This window comes from Pecten maximus, chromosome 1 (assembly GCF_902652985.1).
Source record: "Pecten maximus chromosome 1, xPecMax1.1, whole genome shotgun sequence".
Lineage (NCBI taxonomy): Eukaryota > Metazoa > Mollusca > Bivalvia > Pectinida > Pectinidae > Pecten > Pecten maximus.
The window spans coordinates 12,081,491-12,109,470 of NC_047015.1; the positions used below are offsets into that span (position 1 = coordinate 12,081,491).

General features: G+C 37.3%; 1 protein-coding gene across 3 annotated transcripts; it reads left to right on the top strand.

Moving 5' to 3' along the window:
* The first annotated feature begins 874 nt into the window (after positions 1 to 874).
* Positions 875 to 27,924, top strand: LOC117325143. 3 transcript variants are annotated; one of them, XR_004532153.1, is made up of 17 exons: positions 875 to 999; positions 3,234 to 3,797; positions 4,481 to 5,638; positions 7,476 to 7,599; positions 8,389 to 8,519; positions 8,914 to 8,943; positions 10,340 to 10,466; positions 11,551 to 11,678; positions 13,478 to 13,534; positions 14,182 to 16,305; positions 16,510 to 16,544; positions 17,188 to 17,228; positions 18,230 to 18,304; positions 19,707 to 20,965; positions 21,482 to 21,559; positions 25,384 to 26,504; positions 26,538 to 27,924. XR_004532153.1 is itself a non-coding variant. In XM_033881135.1 (17 exons), the coding sequence occupies exons 2-17, from the start codon at positions 3,266 to 3,268 to the stop codon at positions 26,370 to 26,372; spliced, it is 6,858 nt and encodes a 2,285-aa protein (XP_033737026.1). In that variant the 5' UTR covers positions 875 to 999; positions 3,234 to 3,265; the 3' UTR covers positions 26,373 to 27,924. The 3 variants fall into 3 exon arrangements, 2 of the variants coding, with proteins under 2 accessions (XP_033737026.1, XP_033737013.1); XM_033881135.1 differs by having other exon boundaries at positions 14,182 to 15,452; positions 15,483 to 16,305; positions 25,384 to 27,924; XM_033881122.1 differs by having other exon boundaries at positions 25,384 to 27,924.
* The last annotated feature ends 56 nt before the right edge of the window (positions 27,925 to 27,980 follow it).

Genomic DNA, 27,980 nt, shown 5'->3' on the forward strand with positions numbered 1-27,980 from the left:
ATATCTTTTGAGGAGTAAAAGATTTTCTACAACTATCGAAAACACAATTTACCCAAGATCAAACACTTTTTATCCACCAAACAGATTATCAAATATAAACCAAAACGTATTTTAAACTTCAATATTTTTATTAAAACAATTAAATAAACAAATAAAAAGATATACATATGATTAATTCCTTACGATTCTTCACTCACACTTTTATCAAACCGTTTACTACACACTTTCAAATATTTTTTTCTAATATGTTTATTCCAGAGACATATATATAGTCTCTGTTAATTCTAACCACTATACAATATCAAACTAACAACAAATTAAACAAATCATAAAGTATACAAAACACTCACATCATTCATCCTCATTCGTACCCATCACGTACATGGGGTCTCCGAATCCTTGTTGATCGACCTCGTGGGCACGGTAGTAATTTATGAGTGTTAAAATGTTCACGAACATGTCTAACCGTCGCATCAATTAGTTGATCACAGAAAATTATCCCTCACACAGTCAGAATGGCCACCATGAAAAAAATAGTCAATCTTAAATTTTTACACCGAATCATCATCATCTACCGCAAATTAGGTAGCGTGCCCATTTTTATTTCTTACACGATATTGTCCTGCTTTTTGCTAGTTAGTATACTAGACCTCTGTTCTATGTTAAAGTAGGGACGTACATGTATACGTATATGAATAAATTATTGGATGTTCCAAGGACATTCGGCTAACCTCGGCTGATTCCGGTACCCTTCATGAAGAGTTAGATGTAGGTACGGAATCGGCCGAGATGTGACGAGTGGTTCCAAGGGTTTTCATTCAAAAGAACGACAACTCTGGCTATGAGCACTACCACAGACTGCAAAGCGCTCTTTGGCGGTATTCAGTACAAGTCGTTTATTATGTTGCCTAACATGAAAAGATGGCGGTGTGGAAGTAGGCTAGATCACGTTGTCTGAGAAGATACAGATTTCTTGTGGTTATAACACAGATAGAAAAGGTTATTAGTTGTGCATTTTAAACTAATTTTGAAAAATACTTTTTTTACTGTAAAAGTAGCTTGACAATGCTATTAGGCAATACGTTTCCTGTTTATTGAATACACATTATAATTTACGACGTTAACCTTACAGTAGGCCTACCTTTTATCTAGTATCTGGTTATGGCCGTTGTGCTCAGTAGCCGTGATGCGCTGACAGTAGAACAGTAGAATACTGTAGGTCTGGTGATGATTCCACAAACGAATCACGACTAGGCCTAACTTGTTTAGGTTCATGACCAGACCTCCAGTAAATATTAGTTGCTATTGAAATAGTTTGTACAAACATGTACACCAGGGTGTTTGCTAGCCCGAGTTTTCTCTGGCCCTGTTACCATGTCTGGTGTAGGGGCCCTACACCAGACATGGTAACAGGGCCAGAGAAAACTCTGGCTATAGGTACATGTGTCAATGATTTTTTGGTACTTACAATACTCAGGTAAAATATTGATAGCAGTACCTGTCAGACAAATTGATAAACAACTTGTTTTATTTCTATAATGATGCTAGTTCCAGAAATGGCTCTAGATTTTTTTGAAAGGAAATAAATTTTGCCATTGGATTTGCTAATTTTGAGCAATGCATAGGTGAAATACACAGATAGTATGTCCTTGGATTGTAAAAGTGCAAGTTAACCTGGGGTCCATTGCAGGTTTCTTTTCGCTGGAAATTACGTAACGTGTTTCAGTTTCGTTAAATAACCAATGCAGTACCTCACCAGCCAAACCTGTCTGGAAGTCAGTGTGGTGTCTGCGGTCAAGCATGACGGTGTTACAATAGGATTCACTGAGAGTGTTGTCTCAATAGCCCTGGGCATATATGACCAGGTGTGATTACCGTAGTCGCTTCGTAAGAAGCCCTGGGTTTACAGGTAAAATAAATCTGAACAGAGATTTTATGTCAGAAGTGTAGACATGTACCTTAAGATGGACACAAACAGTAAAACAAGGGAACATTCACAAAATATTTGCTGAGAGTAACAGGTAAAGGGAAAACCATCTACATTTGTGTACATGCATATAATACGCAACCTTGCTTATTATACGCCAATTAAGGTATAGTTTTGTTACTAAAAAATAGCAAAAGTAACTTCACAGTTTCCAAAACATTAGCTGAGGTGACAAGGCTTTCTGTGTATGGTTGAAATTCCTATAGCACGTGCATGCATGCACGAATGCGCTTTCATATAGTTCAGAAGCCATATATTTAAAGATTAGTAATGACTCTCGGTGCATACAAAGTAATATCATCCCAACTATGAAATCAATGTGGTTTTATGACGTTTTTCGCCAGTTTTCCCCAAAAACTTGATATGTTGACATTATACATGTACATAAGTACAGGATAAAATATGTGAAGGTAAGAAAAACAATTACCTTTATTAGCATTAATGAATAACTGATTTTGTGTGAAAGCATTGGGCAAGAAAAACTTGTTTAGTGCCCATATCGTAGACAAGTGGAATAGCTTCCAACAAAGTGTCATAGATAAGATCTGATGTTAAACATTTTGAAATATTACCGGACAATCATTGGATACGAGAAAAGATAACATTTTGAAATATTACCGGACAATCATTGGATACGAGAAAAGATAACATTTTGAAGTATTACTTGACAATCATTGGATACGAGAAAAGATAACATTTTGAAATATTACTGGACAATCATTGGATACAAGAAAAGATAACATTTTCTGCTAGTTAATCAAATTGATTATTGGTTATATGTAATAATGTAATGTATATATGTACACGGACAAAATAACACCAGAAGTAAGAAATAATTATTGTATATATAACTGATATGGATATAGAGGCTGGCACTAGTTTGCATCCATTCTTTTCATATTAAATCATAATGAATTAAAGTAGTTGTTATACCAAAGTGAAGAGTCAACCTGCTGTAAAAAGATTATTTGACCATCAGTATTTTCTAGTTATTATATATAATGAGTCTGTCAATGATTTGGTATCAGTTGTTTACAAAGAATAGCCATTACTTTTTTTCCCCTCTTTCATTTTGCCCCATTGCAACACCTGGGATCTGTCCATTCTTTAATCACTTATTTGTCTTTCTTTGCTTTGTTTTCCTCGATGTCTCCTAGACACTCATCCTGATATGACCCTGGCTGTTGGGAGGGCATGCACATTAAACACCTAAAAACAAAACAGATATCTCCTTTGTCTGTTTTAGGTGTTAATCTGGTGGAATAGGCCGGCGCTGTCATGGCAAGTACTGGAGATGGTGATAGTACAGATATCCAAAAAGATAGTACAAACATACAAGTGGAGGAGGATGAAGACTTCATGTTGTCAATGGACCAGTGGGATGTGGTGGATGAAGCGTCTGGATCAGAGGAAGATGGAGGTGGCCAGATGACTGAGGAAACGGTTAATGAGCTGATAGAACCAAGAGAAAAAGTTGAAGGTAAAATGAAATTACCTACAGCTGACACTAATGTCCAAGCTGATGAAGAAGTTGACACTCATGTCAGAGGTAATGAAAAATCTGACACTAATGTCGAGGTTAATGAAGATGACTGTAATAGTGCTACTGAAAAAAGCAACGAAGAAAATGAGGCTAAAATTGATCATGATACAGACCAAGTGCATTTATTGGAGGATGACATTGCTAATGCAGAAAATGTCCTACTGACCACAGAAGGTGCTACACTTACAGATTTAGGGGATAACAGCTTGGATAAGAACAACAGTAACGAGGACGATAAGGCAGCTGCTATGACTGAAAGTTCAAAAGGTAAAAATAATGTCCTTCCGTAGTAAACTGATGTAACTTATATAGGTGTGTAAGAATGAAGTACACTTTTCTATGTAGTTACTTAGCAATCTTTATAATGAGGTATACTTCCCTGTTTGTAATTATCATCTCACCTCATCCAAAGAGACTAAATATCATTAGCTTTATCTGTTCTGAAGAATCCATATTCTTCTCATTTGAGTCCATGAATAGTACAGTATATGTTAACTTTGACTGAAAACATCCTGATATGGTAGGGATTCAGAATTGTACAAATAGGAAAGCTGAGGAATTGGATCAGAAAGAGAAAACTTATCATTGTTGTTTTCCAATTACTCCCCCTGGTAACTTGGAAATGGTTGATCATGAGATATCCCTATCATGTAATTTCTGTTTTATAGTGTTTTTGTAGCCTGGAGTTTTTTCAAGGACATTAACCCTTTCTAACTTCTAACATCAAAAGACTTGTTATTCCTAAAACAAACAATTGCTCAGAATTAAGAAACAGACAAAAATCATGCTATAAAGATTTTCTCAGAATATCGGTCTTGCATATGAGTTACAACAGACTTACAATTTTATTGTCAGTAGGAATATTTTTTCATGATTATGATTGCTTTCCATTAATATCAATGTTTTTTGGTGGGTCTATAAAACTGTACCCTTGTACATTGTATTTTCAGAATCAAGTGAATCATCAGTTTTAGTATCAAACTTCAGTCTGTGGCCCAATTTTACTGTAACTATACAGAATACTGACGAGGAAGCTGTTCATTCTGGGGATGAAGGGGCAGATTCTACAAATACCCCTGCTGTGTTGCCAGCAGGCGATGAAAACTTGGAAAATCTTGATGTGATTACTACTTCTACAGAAACTGATTTCGAGGAGAAACAAAATACACTGGATGGGGAAAAGATTGATGTAAATTCAACAATAGGCAATGAAGATAAACTTCTTGAAGTAAGTGAATCAAAAGGTGAGAAGGAGTCATTTCATGAAGAAATTCCAGAAAAAGACAATGTTATTGATAATGACATGTCTGAACTTCTGGACAGTTGTACTGATGGTAGCAAAGAAGGGAATGCGTTTTTAGAAAGAATTGAGGAGACAGATGGAAAAGCAAATCAGGGCAAAGACAACATGGAAGTTGAAAGTGAGACAATAGAGGAACAGGTTGAGGTGGAGACTGATGATCAGAAAGAGAGCTCTTCAGATGGAACTCAGATAGTCACAGAGTCAGTCATAGAAGGGAAAGAGGAGGATTCTCAGCTTGATATTAAACTTGATGATAAAAATGAAGAACAGTCAAATGATGAGAAAGAATTCAACAAGGAGGAGACTGAAGATGATAAAAAAGATGCGAAGAAAAGCTTGGAAAACATTCAAAATAATGACGAAGTAGAGGAAGGAACAAATGAAGAAGAAGAAAAGATGGAGGTAACTGATTGTGAGAGTAAAGAACTGGAAGAAAGAAAGGATACAGATGAAGAGCTTGAAGATGGAGAAAGGAAAGAATATTTGCAGGAAGACAAAGATAATGAGGGAGAGGAAGAGGTGAAAGAAGTGGAGGAAGATACGAGTATGGATGAAAAGAGTCAAAAGGAGGCAAAAAAGGCTGAGGATATGGAGGTTGTAGATGAAACTGTGATTGCAGATGTGGTCATGGTAGAGCAAACAAAGGATAAACTTATGAAGACAGTACCAAAGGAACAAGTAAAACTTCGGAGGAAACCTGCCATCAGTGCAGCCAAAGCTGGCACTAAAGCTCCTGTTGAGACTGAAGTCAAGGCACCTTTCAAGGCGGAGGCTACCCAGGAAATCACCAGCACACATGTTTTGGGTAAATACTATCTAAGATAACACAGAGTATATAAAGTGAAAGTTCACGTCATACTCTGTGTTACAAATTTCTCGACCTTGGTATAAAGAATGTGTGTTCAGTGATAATCATATAAGGTTATACATGTAAATACTCTTCAAGTCAGGGTATTTGATGGCTAAATATGTTTCTGTAGATCTCTTTATGGCAATTTGTTATACAATATTTTACACTACTAACAAAATTAAGTTATATATTTCTGTATTCATAACCTAAACAATAACTTTTAAGACAATGTATAATTGTTTGGTTGATTTATTGGGTCATATGACCTGAAGGGTCAGGATGACTTATAATCATAATTGTGCTCCCTCTGCCGTGGTCCACCATGTGTTAACTTTTCACTTTTCAAACTTCTTCTCAAATTCCATGAGTGGGTCGACTGAGCTCTAACTTGCCTGATATGATCCTGAGATGGTCCTGACCAAATGTTTTTATTTTTCGTGTTGGTCCAAAATCCAAGATGGCCACCATGGCAGCTATCTTGAAAAGCACTTTTTAAACATCTTTTCCAGTTCCACTACTGGTGCCATTGAGCTGAAAATTGATGTGTACATTTAGGAAGCGAAGCCTACAAAGTATTACTATTTTTCAGCCTTGTAAAAATTGTACATAGCAGGCCACAGTGGACTTTATAATAGGATTGTACAATCAAAGTTTGCCTGAACAACACCCATTTTGACTTCTTCTCAAGTTCCTCCAGCAGTAGGATTCTGCTGTAACGTGCCTGAAATTATCCTGAGATGGTCCTTACTTATACCCAAGTATAATTTCACAAAGCTTTGTAACTTCCTTTATGCCAAATCCACCCTGTTCTAACTTACAAAAACAATTTAACATTGTACGCAAGCATGCACTTTTGAACAGAAAATGATATCGTTCTAACTCAATTGCAAATTATCAGAAGAGAACAACTACGTATATATGCCTTGTGAGGGATAGTTTCGAGATAAAATCTGAAAATTATATTGCTACTATTTGTTTTTACAGCACGATAAACAATATCCAATTGGAATATTACAGAATATTTATTTTATCTTCTCTGGATAATATGGTTATTTGGATAGAACAAAATAAAGTTAATTGCCTGTGTACAGGGCACAGGTTTAGGACTGGCGTACACTTTTTCCCCCAAAAAGTTTTTTTTTTTTTTTACTTCTATGTTAGGGAGAGGTATATATTCTTACTGGGAGAATTTTTTACGACTATTTTACACATAGGATACGACAAAAAGAACGAACACCTAATGTTTGTAAATCTTTATGAAAATTTGTAAGTTACAAAACTTTGTGAAACAGTACCCAAATCTTATTTTTTGGATCGGTCCAAAATACAAGATAGATCTTGAAGATCACATTCAAAACTTATTCTCCAGTTCCACTGGTGCCATGGGACAGGAAATTGGTGGGATGTTAAGGAAGGGAAGTCGAGAAAGTATTGTTATTTTTGGGACTTGTAAAAACTTTGACATGACAGCCAGGGAGGCCATTTTGTAACGTGCTTGCTCAATCATGGTTTTCCTGAAGAATACCTGTTTCAAACTTCTTCTCAATTTTTTTTTTAAGTTCTACCAGCTTAAACTTGCAATGAGATAGCTCCTCTCCAGGTGTTATTTTCAGGTTGGTCAGTAATCAAAGATGGGACCATGGCCAACATGCAGTATTGCACCATCCCAATTGTTGTCTTCAACTATATACTGCTTAGGAGTGTGCATACTACAATTGTGCTAGTGTCTGTTTAAGTCATATGACTGTTAAGGTCAATGGGCCTCTCGTTGATGTCTGTTTTTGTTTCTCAGATTTGAAGATGACCTGTGTAACTGTTGATGATCTGGGGTCAAGAGATATGATTCTCATCCTTAAGAATGCCTTACACTTCAATGTAGATTTCCCAGGCCAGCCTGGTGGTGTTAAAGGAATAGGGTGAGTTACCTTGTTAAGTAATTGCTGGTAATCTATAACAGGAAAACGATCATGATTTATTAACTTTTCTTGTTTTGGTTGTTGCTATTGAACCACAAATATAAATATTACAAATATTGTTGTATGGGCTAATATAACCTAGAAAAGTTTGTACCAATGAAATAATTTGAAACCATGAGCTAATGCTGTACCCCCGGCATCGGCGTCCTCCTTTGGTTTATATATTCATTAAAGGTCTAGGAATAATGTTAAAGCAAAACCAGGCAGAAAAAAATTGTGATTTTTTTGCATTTTACCATTTTGTGGACTTAACTTTTTTGGCACCAAAACTCACTTTAAAGTTTTTTGGAGGAAGTTTTTGGAAAGCATGTAAGTCCACACCCTTCTAATTTGGTTTATACATCCATTAGAGGTCTAGGAGTGATATTCCACACCCTTCTAATTTGGTTTATACATCCATTAGAGGTCTAGGAGTGATATTATGTGACATATGCAATTTCAAAATGAAATGCTTGTACGTACATTAAAAATGAGTGCATAGTGTGATTGCTGCTGCCGGTGAGCTTTGATTGCACTTGTCATCCTTAAAGATAACTTCACATCAACATATTAACCCTGAACCTGAGTTAGAGATCATATATTAAACTCCCAAAAAAACATAACTTTTTTCCGTAAATCTCACTAAATACCTACTTTAATTTTTTCTTGTATGCCAAATGCTCATTTTGGAAAGGATGTTTAATCATTTTGTGTAATATCTTTCAATTGATGCCTTTCTGTATAATACAGCATTGTGACTGCCACCGTATCCCTGGATAAGAGACACACAAGTCTGAAGTATTTGATGAAAAATCTAGCTGGTCTTTACTTTGAAGGAGTTGAGTTTCCAGACCTGCGACAGAAGTACTTAGAATGTATTGGTATGATTTTCATTTAATTTTAAATGCATTGATCTAAGATATATCCTCTCAAAAAGCTTTGTCCATTTTAGTTGATACAACTTTATAATGTGTTATGAAAAAATGTATAAAGGTTTCTTTTTACCCGAATATTATGCAAGAAATGCAGTTTTTGTATGTTGAAAATCGATAGATAATTATTATTGATATGATAATAATGTGTTTGGTTGAAATCAGTCATCAGTATCTCTTAATAACGATTATGAAGATGAAAACAAAACAATGTAAGGTAAATTTTTTTAGTTCATTTCTCAACTAAAGAGTTAACGTTGTTTGCCTGAAAACTGACCTCATTGATTTGTATATGGAACTTTTAACTGTTAGAATTTAACAATGGATTCCTCTTTTATTTCAGCCAAGGAATGTAGAGGAATGAGTCTGCAAGGTAATAAATTGATAGCTGGCTAGCTTTCTGTATTAGCCTGTCTGTTATATACTGGCATTACTGTAGGTGTTTAGGGATCTTAAGGTCCTATTGCTAGCTGTGTACAGGAGGACATAAGCTGTGTACAGGAGGACATAGCTTGTATCTACCTGACTAAGATACAGTGTAACATTGTTGTCACAGAGGATACTGGCATTCATACACAACATTTTACAGGGTAATCAAAGTAGAATATAGTCAGAAATCTCGTGTGGGAAAGCATAAATCATAATACCGTTTACCTAGTGTATTTGTTGCTGTGTTACTTTGTAATAACAATGGTCTATTGTTCACTGTGCACAAGACCAAGGATCATCTACAACTTTTTTAGTTAGAAATCATTTGACTTTTTCCTGTAGACTAATTGATTGTTTCTTTGAGAGAATCAATGCAAGTTGTCAAACAATTTCAAAGTCTGGCGGAAAAAGCAGGTTAACTTCAGGACACATTAATATCTAGGGCAATGTTAGAAGAGATATGTATATTTTAAAGATGTTTATTATAATAATTGTATTATGTATTTTTTATGCAACATAAAGATAATGATTTGGAAGTTAAAGATAATATAAGTGCTTTGAAATATCAATTTATAGTTATAATCTACAAAGTACCTAAGATACAGGTGTTGAATGGTTTTATATCTGACGTGATCAATGTCAATAGGCAGTTTGTCCTGAAATGTGTGATTTTCCCTGGGCCAAGGATTACTGTACGTTTATTTTAGTATGTTGAACAGATATGTTTATCATTGGAAGGATCCAATACCCTGTATGTTGTACCTTTGTAAATAATATCGGTTATAATGGACTATTTCTTAACTTAATTGTTAACGATTTAGTTTGCTGCTTGGACTTTCTTGTCATTTTTTGTTCAATAAGGAAGTGTTTGCATTACCATGTATACCTGAAAATCACATAAATCTTATGTAATTTAGTGAAAACAGGTCTGTGTTCATTCTATTCCATCCATGGGTGTGTGGTTTAGATATATTTTGTTTTGAAGAAAATCTGTTTAAAACTTTGGATAATCTAGAGTTCATTTTGAGAGTGTGTTTCAGGGGAAATGTCTCTTGTAAATGGACTAAATATTCAAAACTTAAAAGATGATTTTGTATTGTAACTTGTTGAAAACCCTGGCGAGGACTGCATGTGTTGTGATATCGTGATTGGTGCCGTGGATACAGAGGTGAAATCAGTGAAAAAGTGAGATAATCATATGGATATTCAAAGTGATTGCAAGGGAAGATAGTTAACTTTAATTTCAGGTTTACATGTTGTTTAATACACAACTTGGACTGTTAATGTCAAGGGTGACAAAATTGTCCAGAACCCATTTTGTATTTGCTTATCATTCACAGGTATACATCCAAAGCAATATTCTCTGTTTGCTTACCAACTTCCAAAATACACAACACGGGAAAAACTCAAAAAAGTTTTCCCTAACTCCAAAAGATCATTCCTAGCGTATACAAGGAGAGGTATTGGGTAAGTTTTATGATGAAGGAATAGTCGGGATGAAGGTAAGTCTTCTTGGTATGAGATAACCAGAGTACGTCTACTGTCGATAGAGATTCTGGCATGGGTCAGAACATTAAAGTGTATATTACATACAATAATGTTTTTAGGTATGTGCATGTGGTTTCTCGTTTTAATTTGTACATTTGTTTGACACGTTTTATTGTTTAATTATATAAAAGTACATTTCTACATTAAATTGGGTTTGATACAGAGGATTGTTCAAACCATATGCTGTTTACTGGATTGTTTACTTGTTAACAAGACTATTTATAGGACTAATGAGTGTACATTTTTTATAACATTTTCAGAATATCTACTACATTTTCTGAAAGTTCACATTCAGAAGTAAAGAAATAATCTACTGATGTAAACATTCAATGTTTGGTGCAAAATTATACCATATATATATAACATAACCTGCATATATGTGTCATTGGGAACTGTACTATGCAGACAGCTTAGTTAGATGTCAGATGTGTTGTCAATTTCTACTGTCATGGCCAAGTGTCCATTATACTGTAAGTTAACAAACAGAAATATGTTGCTGCAGAACTTTATATCATTGTAAGTGTGACAGCATCAGTCAGAGCGCTGAACACGTAACATCAGGGTGAAGATCTGAGGTGTTTGGTTCGATGCTCCCTACCTGTGTTGGTTTCTCTGGAAACTGAGAAACAGGCCAGGTCTGTGCTGTTATTGTTGTGTCCTTGGGCAAGACACTTAACCTTAATTGCTCTGGATGGCATGCAACAGGCCTCCCATATGTTGTTCAGTGAGGTAGTCACCAACTACTACACCTTTAAACACACTTTAAATGACCCTGGCTGTTCAAGGGGTTATAAAACACAGCAAACAAACAAAACAAACGAGACAGTATCTGTTTCTTGCAGTGCTGTTTTGCTTGTCTGAGACAGCCATCTTCAGAACTCTTGTCAAATTGTTGGGCTTGTCTGAGACAGCCATCTTCAGAACTCTTGTCAAATTGTTGGGCTTGTCTGAGACAGCCATCTTCAGAACTCTGTCAAAGTTTGTTTTACATGTTTGTTTACAGGTGGGCAGTGCTACAGTTCAGGACAAAGGAGGAGCCCCTGAGGATCCTACAGGCTACTGGCGGTGAAATTACTCTAGAAAGGAAGGCTCTGCCTACAATTCTAAGTGTTGTATCTCTTCGTTCTACAGGTATCAATATATTTAGAAATATTTCTAATGAAACACATGGACTACACTTAAAACTCCTCAGAGCATAATTATACTTCCTGATTATGGTAGTAAAGGCTGACGAACAAATATGTTGTTAAAGACCAAGGAGAAGCTACCTATGTAGTTTGCAAAAAGCCTTCCAGTATGTAGGGCTATAGTGCTTTAGCCTGATTAAGAAGGAGCCTTACTTCAATTTCAATATTAAATCATTCAATGTTTTCCCCACCCTGAGGAAAGTACCAATATTCTTATTCAAATAATTATGCTAGTACATATCTACAGTTGACTGTGGTTCTTAATAGATTAGTTATTTATTTGTTCATTATATAAGAAATATGACATATTCTTATGTGTCGATGTATATGTAAGCTATTACTTGATATGAAAAGTAAGACGGTAGTAAGTTAATCACTTACTGAACCCTGTAAAATGAGTCATTGTTAGCTCTCCTGCCGGAAGTGATGCAATGTCCATCGTCCTGTCATCTATTTTTCCCTTCAAACAACTTCTTCTCGAAAACAAAGAGATCGAGAGCCATGATGAATGATATTGACCTACTTCCAATGTTACAGTGGGAAAATGTGTTAAACTGTTTAAAAAATCTTCTTCCCAATAACACAAGAGGCAAAGAATCATAATATTTGGCTATGTGGGCTGAAGGGTTTTATGATTTGTTTACCTGCTTTTATGGCTGTATGTGTCTTCATGGGCTAAAATCTTCAATCACTTATATTTTTTCTGAATAACAACTCCAAGGATATGATAATTATTTGATGCATTCTCACAGGAATGCATATTAATTTGATCTTCATCATTTACCTACATCAGCTATAAAATTCATATGCATTAACCCTTCCAGCAAAGTCGTCTCTACATAATTGAGCTGCGTAAGAGATGAACAATACAGGCCCTATGTGTATTTTGTTTACCTGAACAGAATTCAGATCAGCAATTTTACAATTAGATTACAATTCAAAACCAATGAGAGTATGTATTGTTAAAAAAAAAATGCATTGTTGTTGAATGTGATAAAATTTATATATATTGCACAATTTTGAAATACATTATTCTTAAATTTGTGCTCCAGTGTGAAGCATCCTAATTCCCACATCGCAGGTGCCCTATTGTACAATTCTCAGTGTCCGTCCTTCCATCGGACCGTGTGTCCATCTATCCATTAGCACTTTTCTGGAAGTTATATTAGAATCATAAAGACTTTTTGAAACTTACCCTGGTATTACACTGTGATGTGCAAATGTGCAGTTGGTGGTTTAAAACGTTCCTAATGTCAATATTACTGTTAATGAAAATAGAATTGAGTACATACTGTCAATAATACATTACATAAGGCCCTTACAGAAGGCCAGATCTTCCTGAAACTTCACATAATGAAACACTGATATTCTGCTATACGTAGTTTTACCATGTTGAACCTTGTGAATACAATAACTTGAGTAATTAGTATGAACAGTTTTTCATGAAAGTTATATTAAGTAGCCTTATATCAAGAAGATCTCGGATGGGTTTGACATTTGGGCCGATTCCATTGTAGGTCATGGGACCAATTTGATCATAACTTACAGAGTTATGGCCCTTTGCAGTTTTATTTACCATTTGGCCTTGTGAACATTCTTACTTGATCAAATATGAATGGATTTTGATGAAATTTGGTATGCTGTGAGCTTTATAGCAATGAGATCTTGAACAATTTTCTTATTGGGACTAATCTGATAATAATAATGATCCTGCAGTCATTTTGAAATAATTATTGCTTTCAGAGGAGCTGACTTGTCCAGATTTCAAGGCATGGTTTTTTGACCCAAGATTTAACCCTGGTAGGTCATATGTATGCTGATGATGAGATTTAATAGGAAACTTACTTTGTGTATATGTCGTTAAAAGAAAAAAGAAAATACAACATTTGGCAATTGATATTAATGAAAATTTCAGTTATTTGTTACCTATACCCTTCCTTATCTAGTTGTTGATGATACATAACGATCTAACCGTATGTGTTGTTAAATTATCTTTTCTTGTTTTACAGCAATTATCCTGTAATTTTCCAATCAGACTTGTTTCAATTTGCATATAAGCCTTTATGAAGAGAAAATACAACATCAGTGTTAATATAAACAGTATATGTCATTTCTTATCTTATTGTCGCAAAACATCTCATGATGATCATTGTTCAGAAACTTCACAAACATCATGTGCAATATGTGTTTACTGCTTTCCTATTCTGCAACGAAAATCAAAGTGATTTACTATAAACAGACATGATTGCCATCATCAATATATAGACATCTTTTATCCCATTCTGATAGATTTTTCAGTCCTTTTTATTAACACCATCTCTTGCAAATACATGTCTCAATCTTTCTAAAATCACAGTTACTATAAATGTTGTATTTTTAAGTGACTAACCATATATTGTTAGTCACAATAAGTTATAAAAGCTTCTAAGTCTATTAATTTGTTTCAGGTGGTAGAGGTTGGGGACCAAGAGTGGGGAAAGACAACTCTAGAGAAAAAGCTACAAAAGAAATGGCCAAGGAAATAGCTCACAAAGACAAATTGTCTTCAAAAGAGAAACAAATTTCTAAGAAGCAGTTAGACAAGGCACAGACAAAGGATGGCTATCAACAAGTAGCAAAGTTGGAGACCACACAATCAAATGATGGCGGTACACAAACAACAAAATTGTCAACAGTTATCTCTGATAGAAAGATGGGCCAGTTCAATGTACCCCCAAGTGTCCGATGTCTGATCTCGGTTCTACCCACTGTCGAAGGTCCAACAGCATCATCATCCAATGTCACAGGTCCAACAGCATCATCCAATGTCACAGGTCAGACAACATCATCATCCAATGTCACAGGTCAGAAATATGTGTCATCTCTTATAGAAATTCAAACATCGTCATCAGCTATAACCAAAGATCAGACATCTGTGTCTCCAGGTAAAGGTCAGAAAGCTACACTGTCCAAGGTCAAAGGTCAAACAGCTACACCATCCAAAGTCAAAAGTCGGACTTCTGCAGCCTCCAGTGCTAAAGGTCAGACTTCTAAAAACCCTACTGTCAAATGTAAAGTGGCTGGTGGTGTCAATAAACAAGATTCTAAACTTTCTGTTGTCCAGAATCAAATACAGGAAACAACAGATAAAGCAAAACCAACAGCACAAGGTAAACCGAAGAACAACTTGCAGTTCGAGACCAGCAAGGATGTACCAACTGACATGGTGAAACTACAGAATCTGGAATCTGAAGATACTAAGTCTGATGACAAACCAACAGTGATTGATGAATCTGAAAACAAATTATCAGAGGAAGATCAGGTAAATGATGGTGACCAAAGCCAGAATGAAGGCGAACACCAGGCTTGTGAGGAACCAGAGACTAAGAAGAATGAAAGTGTGGAGGAAGTAGATGCTGATGTGGTTGAATTGAATACAAATGGAAAAGAGAGGGATGTAGAACTTGATGTAGAGGAGTTGGAGGATGAAGAGGATCCTAGTGAGAATAAGGGTCAGGATGACACTGGAGAGGATGTGGAAAAACAAGATACAAACGAGAATATAATGGATGTAGATTCCGGGGAAGATGTGGATGCAAAGGATGATGCAGAGGAAAATGATGAGGTTATAGAACTTGATGCAGAAGAAGTTGAGGACTTGGAAGTTGATGCAGAGGAAGATGAAGAGGTTATTGAACTTGATGCAGAAGATGAGGTTGCAGAAATGGATGCAGAAGAAGTTGTGGATGTTGATGCAGAAGATGAGGAGGTTGTGGATGTTGATGCAGAAGAAGAAGAGGAGGTTGTGGATGTTGATGCAGAAGAAGAAGAGGAGAGTGTGGAAGTTGATGACGATGAAGATGGGGTTGCGGTTGCAGAAGTGGATGCAGAAGAAGTTGTGGAAAATGAAGCAGAGAATACTGAGAATCTGGATAATTCAATAGAAAATAAAGTTGAAGAAGAAAAGAAGGCTTCAAATGATTCGGGGGAAAACGAGGGCAAGAATACAGTAGAAAACGAATCTGATAAGGGCACACATGCTGCTCCAGCAGTAAAGCAGTCCACAACTCAACATAAAATAAATAAATCCTCAAGAAAACTGAAAGCATCACCAATTAAAAATCCAGTGAGAAGTCCTTTAAAGAAGCTTGTTTCTAGGAAAGCAAGGCCAGGATTGGTCAAAGGTGAAGGGGCAGGGGACATGTACGACAATGTGTCACCATATGACAGCATATCACCATATGACAGTATCTCCAGTGATTCAGAACATGATGGTCTTAACAGGAAGGAATCACCTCGTAAGAGAAAAGCTGCAGTGAAGTCTGATAACAAATCGAAGGATACACAGCTAGAAAATGACAGCATCTCAAGTGATTCTCTCCCACCAGAAGACTTTAAAAAGAGCAAAGGAGGATGGGATTACATGCGAGGAGTATGGGACTCAGTAAGTGGTGAATCTGTGACGAGTGCTAATAGTGAGCTGAGTGATATCAGCTCCAAGGACAGCAAAGACAAGAGGCACAGGAAGGCTAAGAAAGGCAAATCTGATGATGACTTGGATGAGGAATCCCTCAGTAATGTATCTGATGCAGGTGAGTGGTGGGAAATTGTGTTCAGGATCATTGAAATAATGGGCAAATTCTTACTTTTAAAATTTGTGTTGATAAGATGGTACAATATCAATGTATTTAATTGATGTCGTGAGATGACTGATCTGATAACTAATATGATGATATACATTGTACACTGTACTTAAAAACAGGAACTCTTCTAACTTTGTTGTTTCTCCATTGTAGAGAGTGAAGGTCATCCCCGTAAATATTCTCACAAAGTAAGTACTTAGTACAGAGAAAATGAGAAGGTACTGTAGTTTATATAAATTATATTAACACCTCTTCTGTAGTTCTGTATGTTAGGAATAGTTTTTTGTGTAGAAATTGTTCATGCCTTTCCACTGTACTGTAATAATAGTCCCCGGATCAATCATAGTATGATGCCTGAATGATTCCTGTTGACAATTTTCATTCAATAAAATGGTAACCACTAATGTTCCCACAAAATCTTCCATCATTTTGTGAAAGAAAAAAAGAAGAAAAATGAAATGCATATCTAACTCAAAGAATCCATTCAGAGAGTTGTATTTTCTTGGCAGTTGGAAAGTAAAATGTATACATAAATATAGATATAAACTTTTTTGTGGCTCCCCTATTCACCACCCTCTATTGTTTTCTTGGGGCTCACTACCATATACAGCTGTTCACATTTATTTAAGACTGTCTGCTTGCTAGTATAATGTATCTCATTGCAAACCTCACCCATATTTTCTGGAGGTCATTTACAATTTGTTAATCAGTGATCACAAAGACAATTGTAAATTCCCTTGAAGAAATAATACTTGTTTATAATTTCTTGTAATGAAAATATCCTTTAACATTTTGTAAACAGGTTTAACTTTTATATTGTTTTGCCTTCAGGAGCTGTCCAGCAAACTTCACTCAGCTCTGTCAGATGGGAAGTAAGTTGACATGTTATTATTGTTGCCCCTTCAAAAGAAGCGACACATATTGTATTAGTACTGGTTCTTCTTCTGGTTCTCCTTCTAGTCATAATTGTCTGGGTCATAACTTCGGAACAGTTGAAGATATGTTCTTATGTAACTTGGAGGATACTTGCATCACTTAAAACTGATGTCCAGTGCACTGTTTTCGGTCACTGTGACCTTGACATCTAGGTCAAATGTCAAACAATTGCTAGTTTTACAACAATTTCTTGTCCGGGCCAAAACTTTTAAAGTGTTTAAGATACCTAAAGCCAATGTCAGTGCACTACATTTACATCAATTTGACCTTGACATCAAGGTCAATCAAGTGTAAATTTTTCAGCAATCTCTTGTTGGGGCCAAACTTTCTATGCTTTTGAAGAAATTTTGATGTGCAGTGCACTGCTGTAGGTCACTGTGACCTTGACCTCAAGATCAAATGTTAATTAAATTTTTCAAAAAACCATTGTGCAAGCAATAGCTTTTTAATGTTTAAGGACATCCTAGTAAAAATGCTGTATACCTTAAAGGTCAAATGTCAAGTAAGTGTGAGTTTTGTTCAGGCCTTCTTAACTTCTTAACTGTTGAATATATCTGGACAAAACTTACAGTATCTTTTCATTACCTGAAAGCAAGGTGTAGTGCACTACCATATGTCACTTTGACTGTAGTATCAGGGTCAAAGGTGACATTGTATATTTATTTAATCATTTCTCATCTGGTAATAACACTAAAATCGTTAAAGATGTTCCAATGATAGCAGCTGAATACCTTTATTGCCCCACTAACAAAGTTCAATGCGACCTTGACCTACAGGTCAAAGTTCAATGAAGTGCAAGTTAATCTCTAGTTGATTATATTTGAAACAGCAAACTTTTTGCTTACTTGAAATTTTAACCTGTATCAGATAACACTTAACAGCACCAATGTAAGCAGAACAAATTCTATAAAGTTTCACCTGTTTTTTGTTTTTATAGATACAAACAGAATGATAGTGCAATGGTAGCCCTCCTTCGTTCAGCACTTGATGTGGTGGTCCAGAGTAGAGAAAAGTAAGCCCTATTATACGTAATAGATCTCCCTCAGTCTATGGTGGGCCAGAGTAGGGAAAGGTAAGCCCTATTATACGTAATAGATCTCCCTCAGTCACTGGTGGGCCAGAGTAAGGAAAGGTAAGCCCTATTATACGTAATAGATCTTCCTCGGTCAGTGGTGGGCCAGAGTAGGGAAAGGTAAGCCCTATTATACGTAATAGATCTTCCTCGGTCAGTGGTGGGCCAGAGTAAGGAAAGGTAAGCCCTATTGTATGTGATAGATCTCCCTCAGTCATTGGTGGGCCAGAGTAAGGAAAGGTAAGCCCTATTATACGTAATAGATCTCCCTCAGTCAGTGGTGGGCCAGAGTAAGGAAAGGTAAGCCCTAATGTATGTAATTGATCTCCCTCAGTCATTGGTGGGCCAGAGTAGGGAAAGGTAAGCCCTATTGTATGTGATAGATCTCCCTCAGTCATTGGTGGGCCAGAGTAGGGAAAGGTAAGCCCTATTGTATGTGATAGATCTCCCTCAGTCAGGGGTGGGCCAGAGAAGAGAAAGGTAAACCCAGTTGTACAGAAGAAATCTCCCTCTGTCAACCCTCAATGTCATTGTCAAGAGTAGAGAAAGGTAAGCCCTGTTGTAATGTGTATATATAATATATCTCCCTCGGTCAACCCTAGATGTTGTGGTCAAGAGTAGAGAAAGTTAAGCCCTGTTGTAACGTATATATAATATATCTCCCTATGTCAACCCTAGTTGTCATGGTCAAGAGTAGAGAAAGGTAAGCCCTGTTGTAACATATATATAATATATCTCCCTCGGTCAACCCTAGATGTTGTAGTCAATAGTAGGGAAAGGTAAGCCCAGGTGTATGTAATTCATTTCCTTCGGTCAGTCCTAGATACTGTAAATCTTTAATATTTCAATTAGGATTTACTTTTGGGTTAATACGCAAGGAGAGTCAAACAAAGAAACAAACGAATTCAAATCCTTCGCAATGATTTGTATGAAAATAACACCTTGGTATGGCAACCAAGCTATCAGTTACAGGAATTTTGCAAAGTCAATGGCTCTAATTGCCCATCATTTGCAAATTAAGTCATTTCTAGATCAGCATTCACAAAATCATGTATTTGCAAATATGTCTGTTCGCAAATTAAAGTATTCGCAAGATCTAAGTGGTTTACAGTATTGTGGTTCATAGTAAGGAAAGGTTAGCCCTGTCTTTGGTCATGTAATAGGTCACATTCAGTCAGCCCTCAGTGTCATGGTCTCAACCTTTGATTACCTGATACATGTAGTGTTAGATGGCAATCAAACAGTTTAGATAACTTCCTCCGTAAAATCTAAGCAAAAGATTTGTAATAGCTCTGTATATCAATACTGTATATGCATAATAACACAATTTGTTGTATTTCAGACCTAGCCCATCACCTCCTCCTAAAAGCAGCAAAGTGAGAGGTGTCTCCCCCAGGAGAACTGATACCTATCACAAGTACAAACGCTCTCCTTCCCCAGACTCCTACAAAAGACGCAGGGAGTCTCCAACATTGAGGGGTCGCCATTCAAGGTCTAGGTCACCAATGATGAAGTACAGAAGATCATTTACTCCATTGAGGTCCCGCAGCTCACAATCTCCTACAAGACATCAAGAGTCACATTCTTCTTTACATATGCGAGAGTCTCTCTCCCCAACTAGACGCAGAGGTTCACTCTCTCCACTGCGAACACGAGGCAATTCATCTCCCCACAGATCCTTTAGGTCACCAATAAGAGGTGCATATGGTGGTAAGAGAATGTCATTTTCTCCAGTACATGATGACAGATATCGGCAGAGGAGGGATGCTCGGATATCCAGGGAAGGCTCTCCACATGGGACACACAGACATGGGCTGTCACCTGTCTCGGTATCGCCTATAAGGGATAGGTATGGTCGGAGCTCATTCTCCCCGAGTACTTCAGATTATAGCAGAAACATGCTTGATAGAGGAGGGCAGTACAGACAGAGGTCACCATCCAACCACAGGGATCTAAGCTTTACTCGTCGTAGGGTTTCAGTTTCTCCACCAAGGCCCACCTATACCAGACACCGGTCATCATCTCCTGAAAGGATTGTGTCCTACAGGAGGACAAGAGATTCAGTGTCTCCCATCGGTAGGGAATATGACCGTGGTCGACGGTCACCATCACCTGGTGAAAGGCATAGGAGATATAACCGAGGCAGACGGTCACCATCACCTGGTGTAAGGGGATATGACCGGGGTAGACGATCACCATCTGATGAATCAAGGAGATATGACCAGAGCAGGCGATCACCATTCTCAGGTGTAAGGGGATATGACCATAGCAGACGATTACTTTCCCCAGAGTCAAGAAGTTATGACCAGAGTAGAAGATCACTATCTCCAAGGACAAGGAGCTATGATCGAAACAGACGGTCATTATCTTCAGTCAGGCAAGGCTCTTATGATCGGAGTTCAAGGTCACCAGAAAGATCATATGTGAGATATAGGTCACCTGCAGGGTCTTTGTCTGATATAAGCCAACAGTCAGTTTCTAGAAGTTTGAGCCCTATATCTTCAAGGTCAAGATCAAGGTCGCCTAGTGTGAAGCGAAAACATCCATATGATGATTACGCAGAACAAGATACTAAGAAAGCAAAGTTGGATCAGCCAGCAGGTAAAAAATTTGTAATCGCAAAAATATTGTTAGGATGATTTGTAAAAAAAAAGTTGTACGCTGGTTATTTAATTTTCTAAAATTACAAAATGAAATAAAATATCCACTTAAACAAATGACTTAGTTATTTTACAAAAAGTATTGATCACTGCCAATATATTAATTGAATGCAGAATATGAATGCCTGTAAGAAAACGACATACTAGTACACTTCATCAAATGTCTCATTAACCAAATAAGCATCTATTATATTATAGCTATCTGTTATACTAAAAACAGGTATATTTATGGTATATTATAATAAGTCCTTGTATATATGTTATATTGCTGAACATACATGTACATATATGCTTTTGAAAAAAAGCTACCTGGTGGCTTCATGGGTTCTCCTAGGTAAACGGGCATGTACTGATTGAGTCTGTGATACAAATTGCTGTGTTACTGTGATATTTACTGGTATATGTTAGTTTGATATTTATAGGGCATCCTATTTTTATGATTTTTTCTCAATTTCAGTGGCTTCATATACATCAGTTGGGTACAATGTGTCCCAATCCAGTTCAGCAGTGGCTGCCTCGTACTACCCTGGCACAGGTAGGTTCAGCACAACATGGCATGTGTTGGTTCAGTACAATCTGTGTAATAGTATTACATTAGTCCTTACTGGAGAGCTGCCTCCTACTACCCTGACACAGGTAGGTCCGGACCACTCTGTACAATCTATCTCATTAGTCCTTACTGAAGAGCTGCCTTCTACTACCCTGACACAGGTAGGTCCGGACCACTCTGTACAATCTATCTCATTAGTCCTGATAGGAGAGCTGCCTCCTACTACCCTGACACAGGTAGGTCCGGACCACTCTGTACAATCTATCTCATTAGTCCTTACTGGAGAGCTGCCTTCTACTACCCTGACACAGGTAGGTCTGGACCACTCTGTACAATCTATCTCATTAGTCCTGATAGGAGAGCTGCCTCCTACTACCCTGACACAGGTAGGTCCGGACCACTCTGTACAATCTATCTCATTAGTCCTTACTGGAGAGCTGCCTCCTACTACCCTGACACAGGTAGGTCCGGACCACTCTGTACAATCTATCTCATTAGTCCTGATAGGAGAGCTGCCTCCTACTACCCTGACAAAGGTAGGTCCGGACCACTCTGTACAATCTATCTCATTAGTCCTGATAGGAGAGCTGCCTCCTACTACCCTGACACAGGTAGGTCCGGACCACTCTGTACAATCTATCTCATTAGTCCTTACTGAAGAGCTGCCTTCTACTACCCTGACACAGGTAGGTCCGGACCACTCTGTACAATCTATCTCATTAGTCCTTACTGGAGAGCTGCCTCCTACTACCCTGGCACAGGTAGGTCCGGACCACTCTGTACAATCTATCTCATTAGTCCTTACCTGGAGAGCTGCCTCCTACTACCCTGGCACAGGTAGGTCCGGACCACTCTGTACAATCTATCTCATTAGTCCTTACTGAAGAGCTGCCTTCTACTACCCTGACACAGGTAGGTCCGGACCACTCTGTACAATCTATCTCATTAGTCCTTACTGGAGAGCTGCCTCCTACTACCCTGACACAGGTAGGTCCGGACCACTCTGTACAATCTATCTCATTAGTCCTGATAGGAGAGCTGCCTCCTACTACCCTGACACAGGTAGGTCCGGACCACTCTGTACAATCTATCTCATTAGTCCTTACTGGAGAGCTGCCTCCTACTACCCTGACACAGGTAGGTCCCGACCACTCTGTACAATCTATCTCATTAGTCCTGATAGGAGAGCTGCCTCCTACAACCATGACACAGGTAGGTCCGGACCACTCTGTACAATCTATCACATTAGTCCTGATAGAAGAGTTGCCTCCTACTACCCTGGCACAGGTAGGTCCGGACCACTCTGTACAATCTATCTCATTAGTCCTGATAGGAGAGCTGCCTCCTACTACCCTGACACAGGTAGGTCCGGACCACTCTGTACAATCTATCTCATTAGTCCTGATAGGAGAGCTGCCTCCTACTACCCTGACACAGGTAGGTCTGGACCACTCTGTACAATCTATCTCATTAGTCCTGATAGGAGAGCTGCCTCCTACAACCATGACACAGGTAGGTCCGGACCACTCTGTACAATCTATCTCATTAGTCCTGATAGGAGAGCTGCTTCCTACTACCCTGACACAGGTAGGTCCGGACCACTCTGTACAATCTATCTCATTAGTCCTGATAGGAGAGCTGCCTCCTACTTCCCTGGCACAGGTAGGTCCGGACCACTCTGTACAATCTATCTCATTAGTCCTGATAGAAGAGCTGCCTCCTACTACCATGACACAGGTAAGTTCAGAGTAACCTGATACATGTAAGTTACAGTAGCTGTAATGAAGCTTGTAGAATATCAACATATTTAAAGCCACATACTCCCAAATATATATAAATGTTTACATTTTGGCCTCTTTACAGTTTTAAGACGTAATATATACCTAACAAATTATCCCGAATCCAAAAGTGGAGGAAAATTTGTATTTATGAAAGTATACAGGAAATTCCCAAAAATAATAACTGGGTCTGATGGACCAAGTTTCTGTGCAAATTAGTCCCACAATGCAACAGGCGGATTATCATTCAACACAAATGGGGGACCAACAAAAGTGTGGGCCTGCAAAAATGCACACAGATTCTGTCTAAAAGAAATGTAAAAGGGACTGGAATAGGCAAAACCCCAGGCTTTTCCTAGGAAAAGAATTGATTTGTTGGAACTTATCAAGAGAAGAAAAAGGGATAGACTTAAATTCCCATTTTGCCGGATGTGTATTGAACATTGTCAGCTTCACCAATCTGCATTGTATCGATGTTTTGTCATATCCATATTGCTATATTTTAAAATTAAGTGTTTTAGTTGTATGTTTGTTTATATTGATCAGTTATTACGAGAATATTTTGCTAATTTGTTCATATGAAAGCATTATTGGGCAAGTTAATGTATATTCGATATGTAAACAGCAGTCGTATGGGTAGTTTATGTGTAGTGTACGTTGTTGTAGCCTAGTTCTCGGCTCCGTGGCAAATCTGGCGATAAAAGTAAATGCGGCGAGTTATTTTTTATACACTAATGTTGCAAGGATTCCTCCGGTCAAGCTATTAGTCAAATGGTCATTTTAATGTTAGGAGAGTGTGAATGAGCATCTTGGATTGCCATTAATACATGTGTGCAACTAGAATTTTTGGTTATTTGGGAGTATGCGGCTTTAATAGTGTTGGCAGGAGAAGGGAGACAATTAATTGTTGCTTGTAAATTAATCGATCAATAAAACAAGTTAATTCTGAAGGCCTTACAGCCCATAGGTGTTTGCACAGTTGTTTCTATGTGGAAATACTTTATTCAGTGATCAGCTTCACTTTTTATCCTGACTTGGAATTGATTATGGCTGCGACTGGTTGCACTGTGATGGACCTTGGAAAGAATGCTTTTGTTCTTATGAAACACTCTTGGCTTCTGGAACATTCTACAATATTTGCTGAATCAATCAGAAGATTTTGTTTTAACAGCAGATTTATGATTCTTTATAGTAACAGTTGGCTATCTTGGATTTTAATACCTTAAGTGTTCTTTTGTCTTGTCGGTGATGAATAGTCAGAAAAGCAAGATTATGATTTCAGTTGCGACAGTGACTCTGGAAACTTGTGATGCGTGGAAACTAGTGTCTCGGAAAGTTCCAAATTGATTGTTATTTGAACCAAATTTGGCATATGGTTGCATTGTTGTATGGATATCCCAATCCACCATATCAATTATATGAATTATATTTTATTTGTTTTTGTGGTTAAAACATATAATTTCGTGTTATTCTTGTGTGATAGCCCTTAAAAGGAATATCTCATTTTCATGAAATGTCCTATATCAGTATGGATGTCAGAATCCATCAGAATCAGATATCTGAGGAAATTAATTGAATATTGATAATATTTATTAGCACTGTTTTCGATCAAATCGTTCAATGGTTCCATGTTACGTATCTTGATTTTCTCTCACTTGTACTAGTACAAAATGTACTCAATTCACAGGAAGTGAACACAGGGAGATGTTTTGGACTTGTGCAAGTCTTAGCTTGTTATAAACTTCAATTTCCTGTAGCTATAATTATTGAGAATTGCGTAAAGATATGTGCAAGGTACTTGGAGTATGAGATATGCATCTTTATGTGACGACAATTAAGGTATTGTGACCATCTTATTCTCATCAAGCGATATTGGTGTCTTTGGATCTATTTAGATTTTATAAGCAAGTAATGAAATTATTATTGGATTTTTTTTAAAGAAATTTTCACACTTTAAAAACAAGAATTTCAATGAAACATAATGCAAACAATTATTGTTTATATCCATTTGTACATTTTGTGTTTACTTAGACTACCAGCAGACAGCCTCTGCCTACTCTCAGCACCCTACAATGACTGCCACAGCACATGGCCAGTATGCAGCTCCATACCAGCCCCCACTTGTTCCACCCCCTCCGATGCTACCTCAGTCTGGTCCGTCATACATGTACTCACGGCCACCATTGCCATACGTGGGTCCCCAGCATCCTCCTCCCATGATGCCACATCAGCTCCAGCCTCCACCAATGTTCATGTCGATGCAGCAATCCTCATCATACTCTTCAACACAGCAGCCATTAGTCACAGTCACCACCAAGAAAACCCAGCCACAACGCCGCCAGCTAATCCCTGTACCAGAACAAGGGACCCAATCTGCTGCAGTGTCTTCGCCTTTTACAACCAAAGCTGTGGGTATAGTGGACCCTCCTAGACGGATACTCTTTGTTGGCGATAGCCTTATTCACCAGCTTAGCAATGATTTTGTTGGACAGAAACAAAACTTGAACCTACATCAGCGTGAATTCCAAATTCACTGTGTTGGCAAGTTAGGAGGAAAAGTAGGAGATTTGGAGCCTCCAGCATTGAACCATACCATGAATGAAATTCAGCCACATAATGTGTTTATGCAGTGTGGGGGTGATGACTTGGACTCGCCAAACTTTAACCAAATAATGACATGCCTACCTACACAACTTGTGTCCATTGCTCAAAGATTAGTGGATGGGTTTGGTGTGCTTTCTGTGGGAATCATGCAGATTCTGCCACGACAGACAACCAAGCATGTTGTCTGCGACACCTACAACCAAGGGGCCAACCAGGTTAACTGTAGCATCAAGGCTCTTTGTAAAAACAATGAAAACCTCTTTTTCTGGAACCACAAAAATCTTAAAAATACTGATGTAGTTAGTTTAGGTAATGATGGTATTCGTCTAACTGAAGCAGGAATGGTGAAGTATTTCCGATCAGTCAGAGGCGTGACCTTATATGTGGGTCGTGGATCAAAGAAAAGTCTTCAGTGAAAGAATCTTATTTTCGTTACAAGTTCAAAACTTGTTTGATTGGAATGTCTATTGATACAGTTTATAATATTACCTGAATTCACTCATAATGGGTTGGAATATTAGTTGAGAAGTGTGACATGTACACATTTATGGGTGACCATGTATTTTACATGGTAGTTCTTTTGAGGTCAAACATCACAGCAGTGCATTTTGGGATTCTGTGAACTTTGCCTGTTTAAACATGAATCCAGTTTAAGTTCCATCAAAGGCGGTATTTGGGACAGAGGGTATACATGTTCACATATAAACATGAGAATTCATTGATGATTTAGAAACGCATTGTGCTTTAATGTTAAATTAATTATTGTAGGAATTATTTTATTGCATGTGATCAAAATTTACAATGTAAATTCTTATTTTTATAGATGACTTGTTACTCAAATTCATTGTTGTTTCTTGAACTGTTCGAGTTTGATATAAATTAATGGCCATTATGTTTAGGGATTTGAAATTGGTTTGAACCATTTGCCCCATATTCATTGTTTTAGCACTATGTTTTTACCGGAGTTTGGAAAGGCAGTAAGGTTATATAGTGGTATTTCAATGACAATATGAATGATTCTAATCATAGCTTCATGTGTAAAACAAAATGTGTTTGTGGAAAAGAACAATATACACCCATCAAATGCCATAAAGTGTTACATAATATCTTTGTTGGATGGCATGCTATAAACCTCACCTTTTCTCTACTAAGTCAATGTTTAATTAACAGTTTGAATACAAGTCATCACAGATTAGTCCCCAACAACTTGATATAATGAATTATTTTCAAAGAAATTTGTAGTAAAAAAAACAACCTTTAGGAGATGATCTGTGGACCAGATTTAAGCACTACACTAGTAACAAACTTTTAAAAATCATTCCAATCAAGATGCCTCTCTGGGAAACAATACGTGTCCTGATTAAAATCTCCTAAAATCAAACAATGAAATAAGCAAAGGACAGTTACGTAGCTGTTGCAAAAATATTGGATTCAAAATGTAATTGAGGGGAAACGCCTACATATGATTACAGTGCATACAAAGTTTCAAAGAGAGATCTGGCGATAATTGATCTCGGATGGACAAACCAATACCATAATACTTAATATTAATTAGGCTTATAAAAATTGGCCAAAATCCCTACACCCATGGCAATACTGTGTAATATAAACTTAGTGTACGCATTGGATATTTTTCAGGATAGAAAAGTTTTGGTAGTAAATTAAATAATGGAAGTTTGTGGGTAACATTTGGCAGACAATTACTGCTGCAGTGGTATTAATAGCTTTATCTTACATGTATATGTTTGTAATATCAACTTTCAGAGGGTGATTTCGTAAACTGTTATATATGTATGTTGTTATATTGACATATTATTAGGTTTGCTTTTGTCCGAGACGTATGTGCGATATTTGTCCCTGCTTTTGTGTATTGGAGTAATCATTGAGTAAAAGAAATATTATTCATGAATTGAGAAAGTGCTAGATAATCTGAAGGTGCAAGGAAAGAATAAATACCTGGTACATGAACAAATTGTTTGATTATTTTTGTGATTTTATGGTATCAGAGGTTGGAGAAACTAAAG

Bases quoted from the DNA above. Each gene is read 5' to 3' on its own strand.
- LOC117325143 (XM_033881122.1), top strand. From the start codon at position 3,266: ATGGCAAGTACTGGAGATGGTGATAGTACAGATATCCAAAAAGATAGT. The intron at 10,467-11,550 runs GTAAGTTTTATG...GTTTGTTTACAG, and splicing joins TATACAAGGAGAGGTATTGG to GTGGGCAGTGCTACAGTTCA. The intron at 16,545-17,187 runs GTAAGTACTTAG...TTTTGCCTTCAG, and splicing joins CCCGTAAATATTCTCACAAA to GAGCTGTCCAGCAAACTTCA.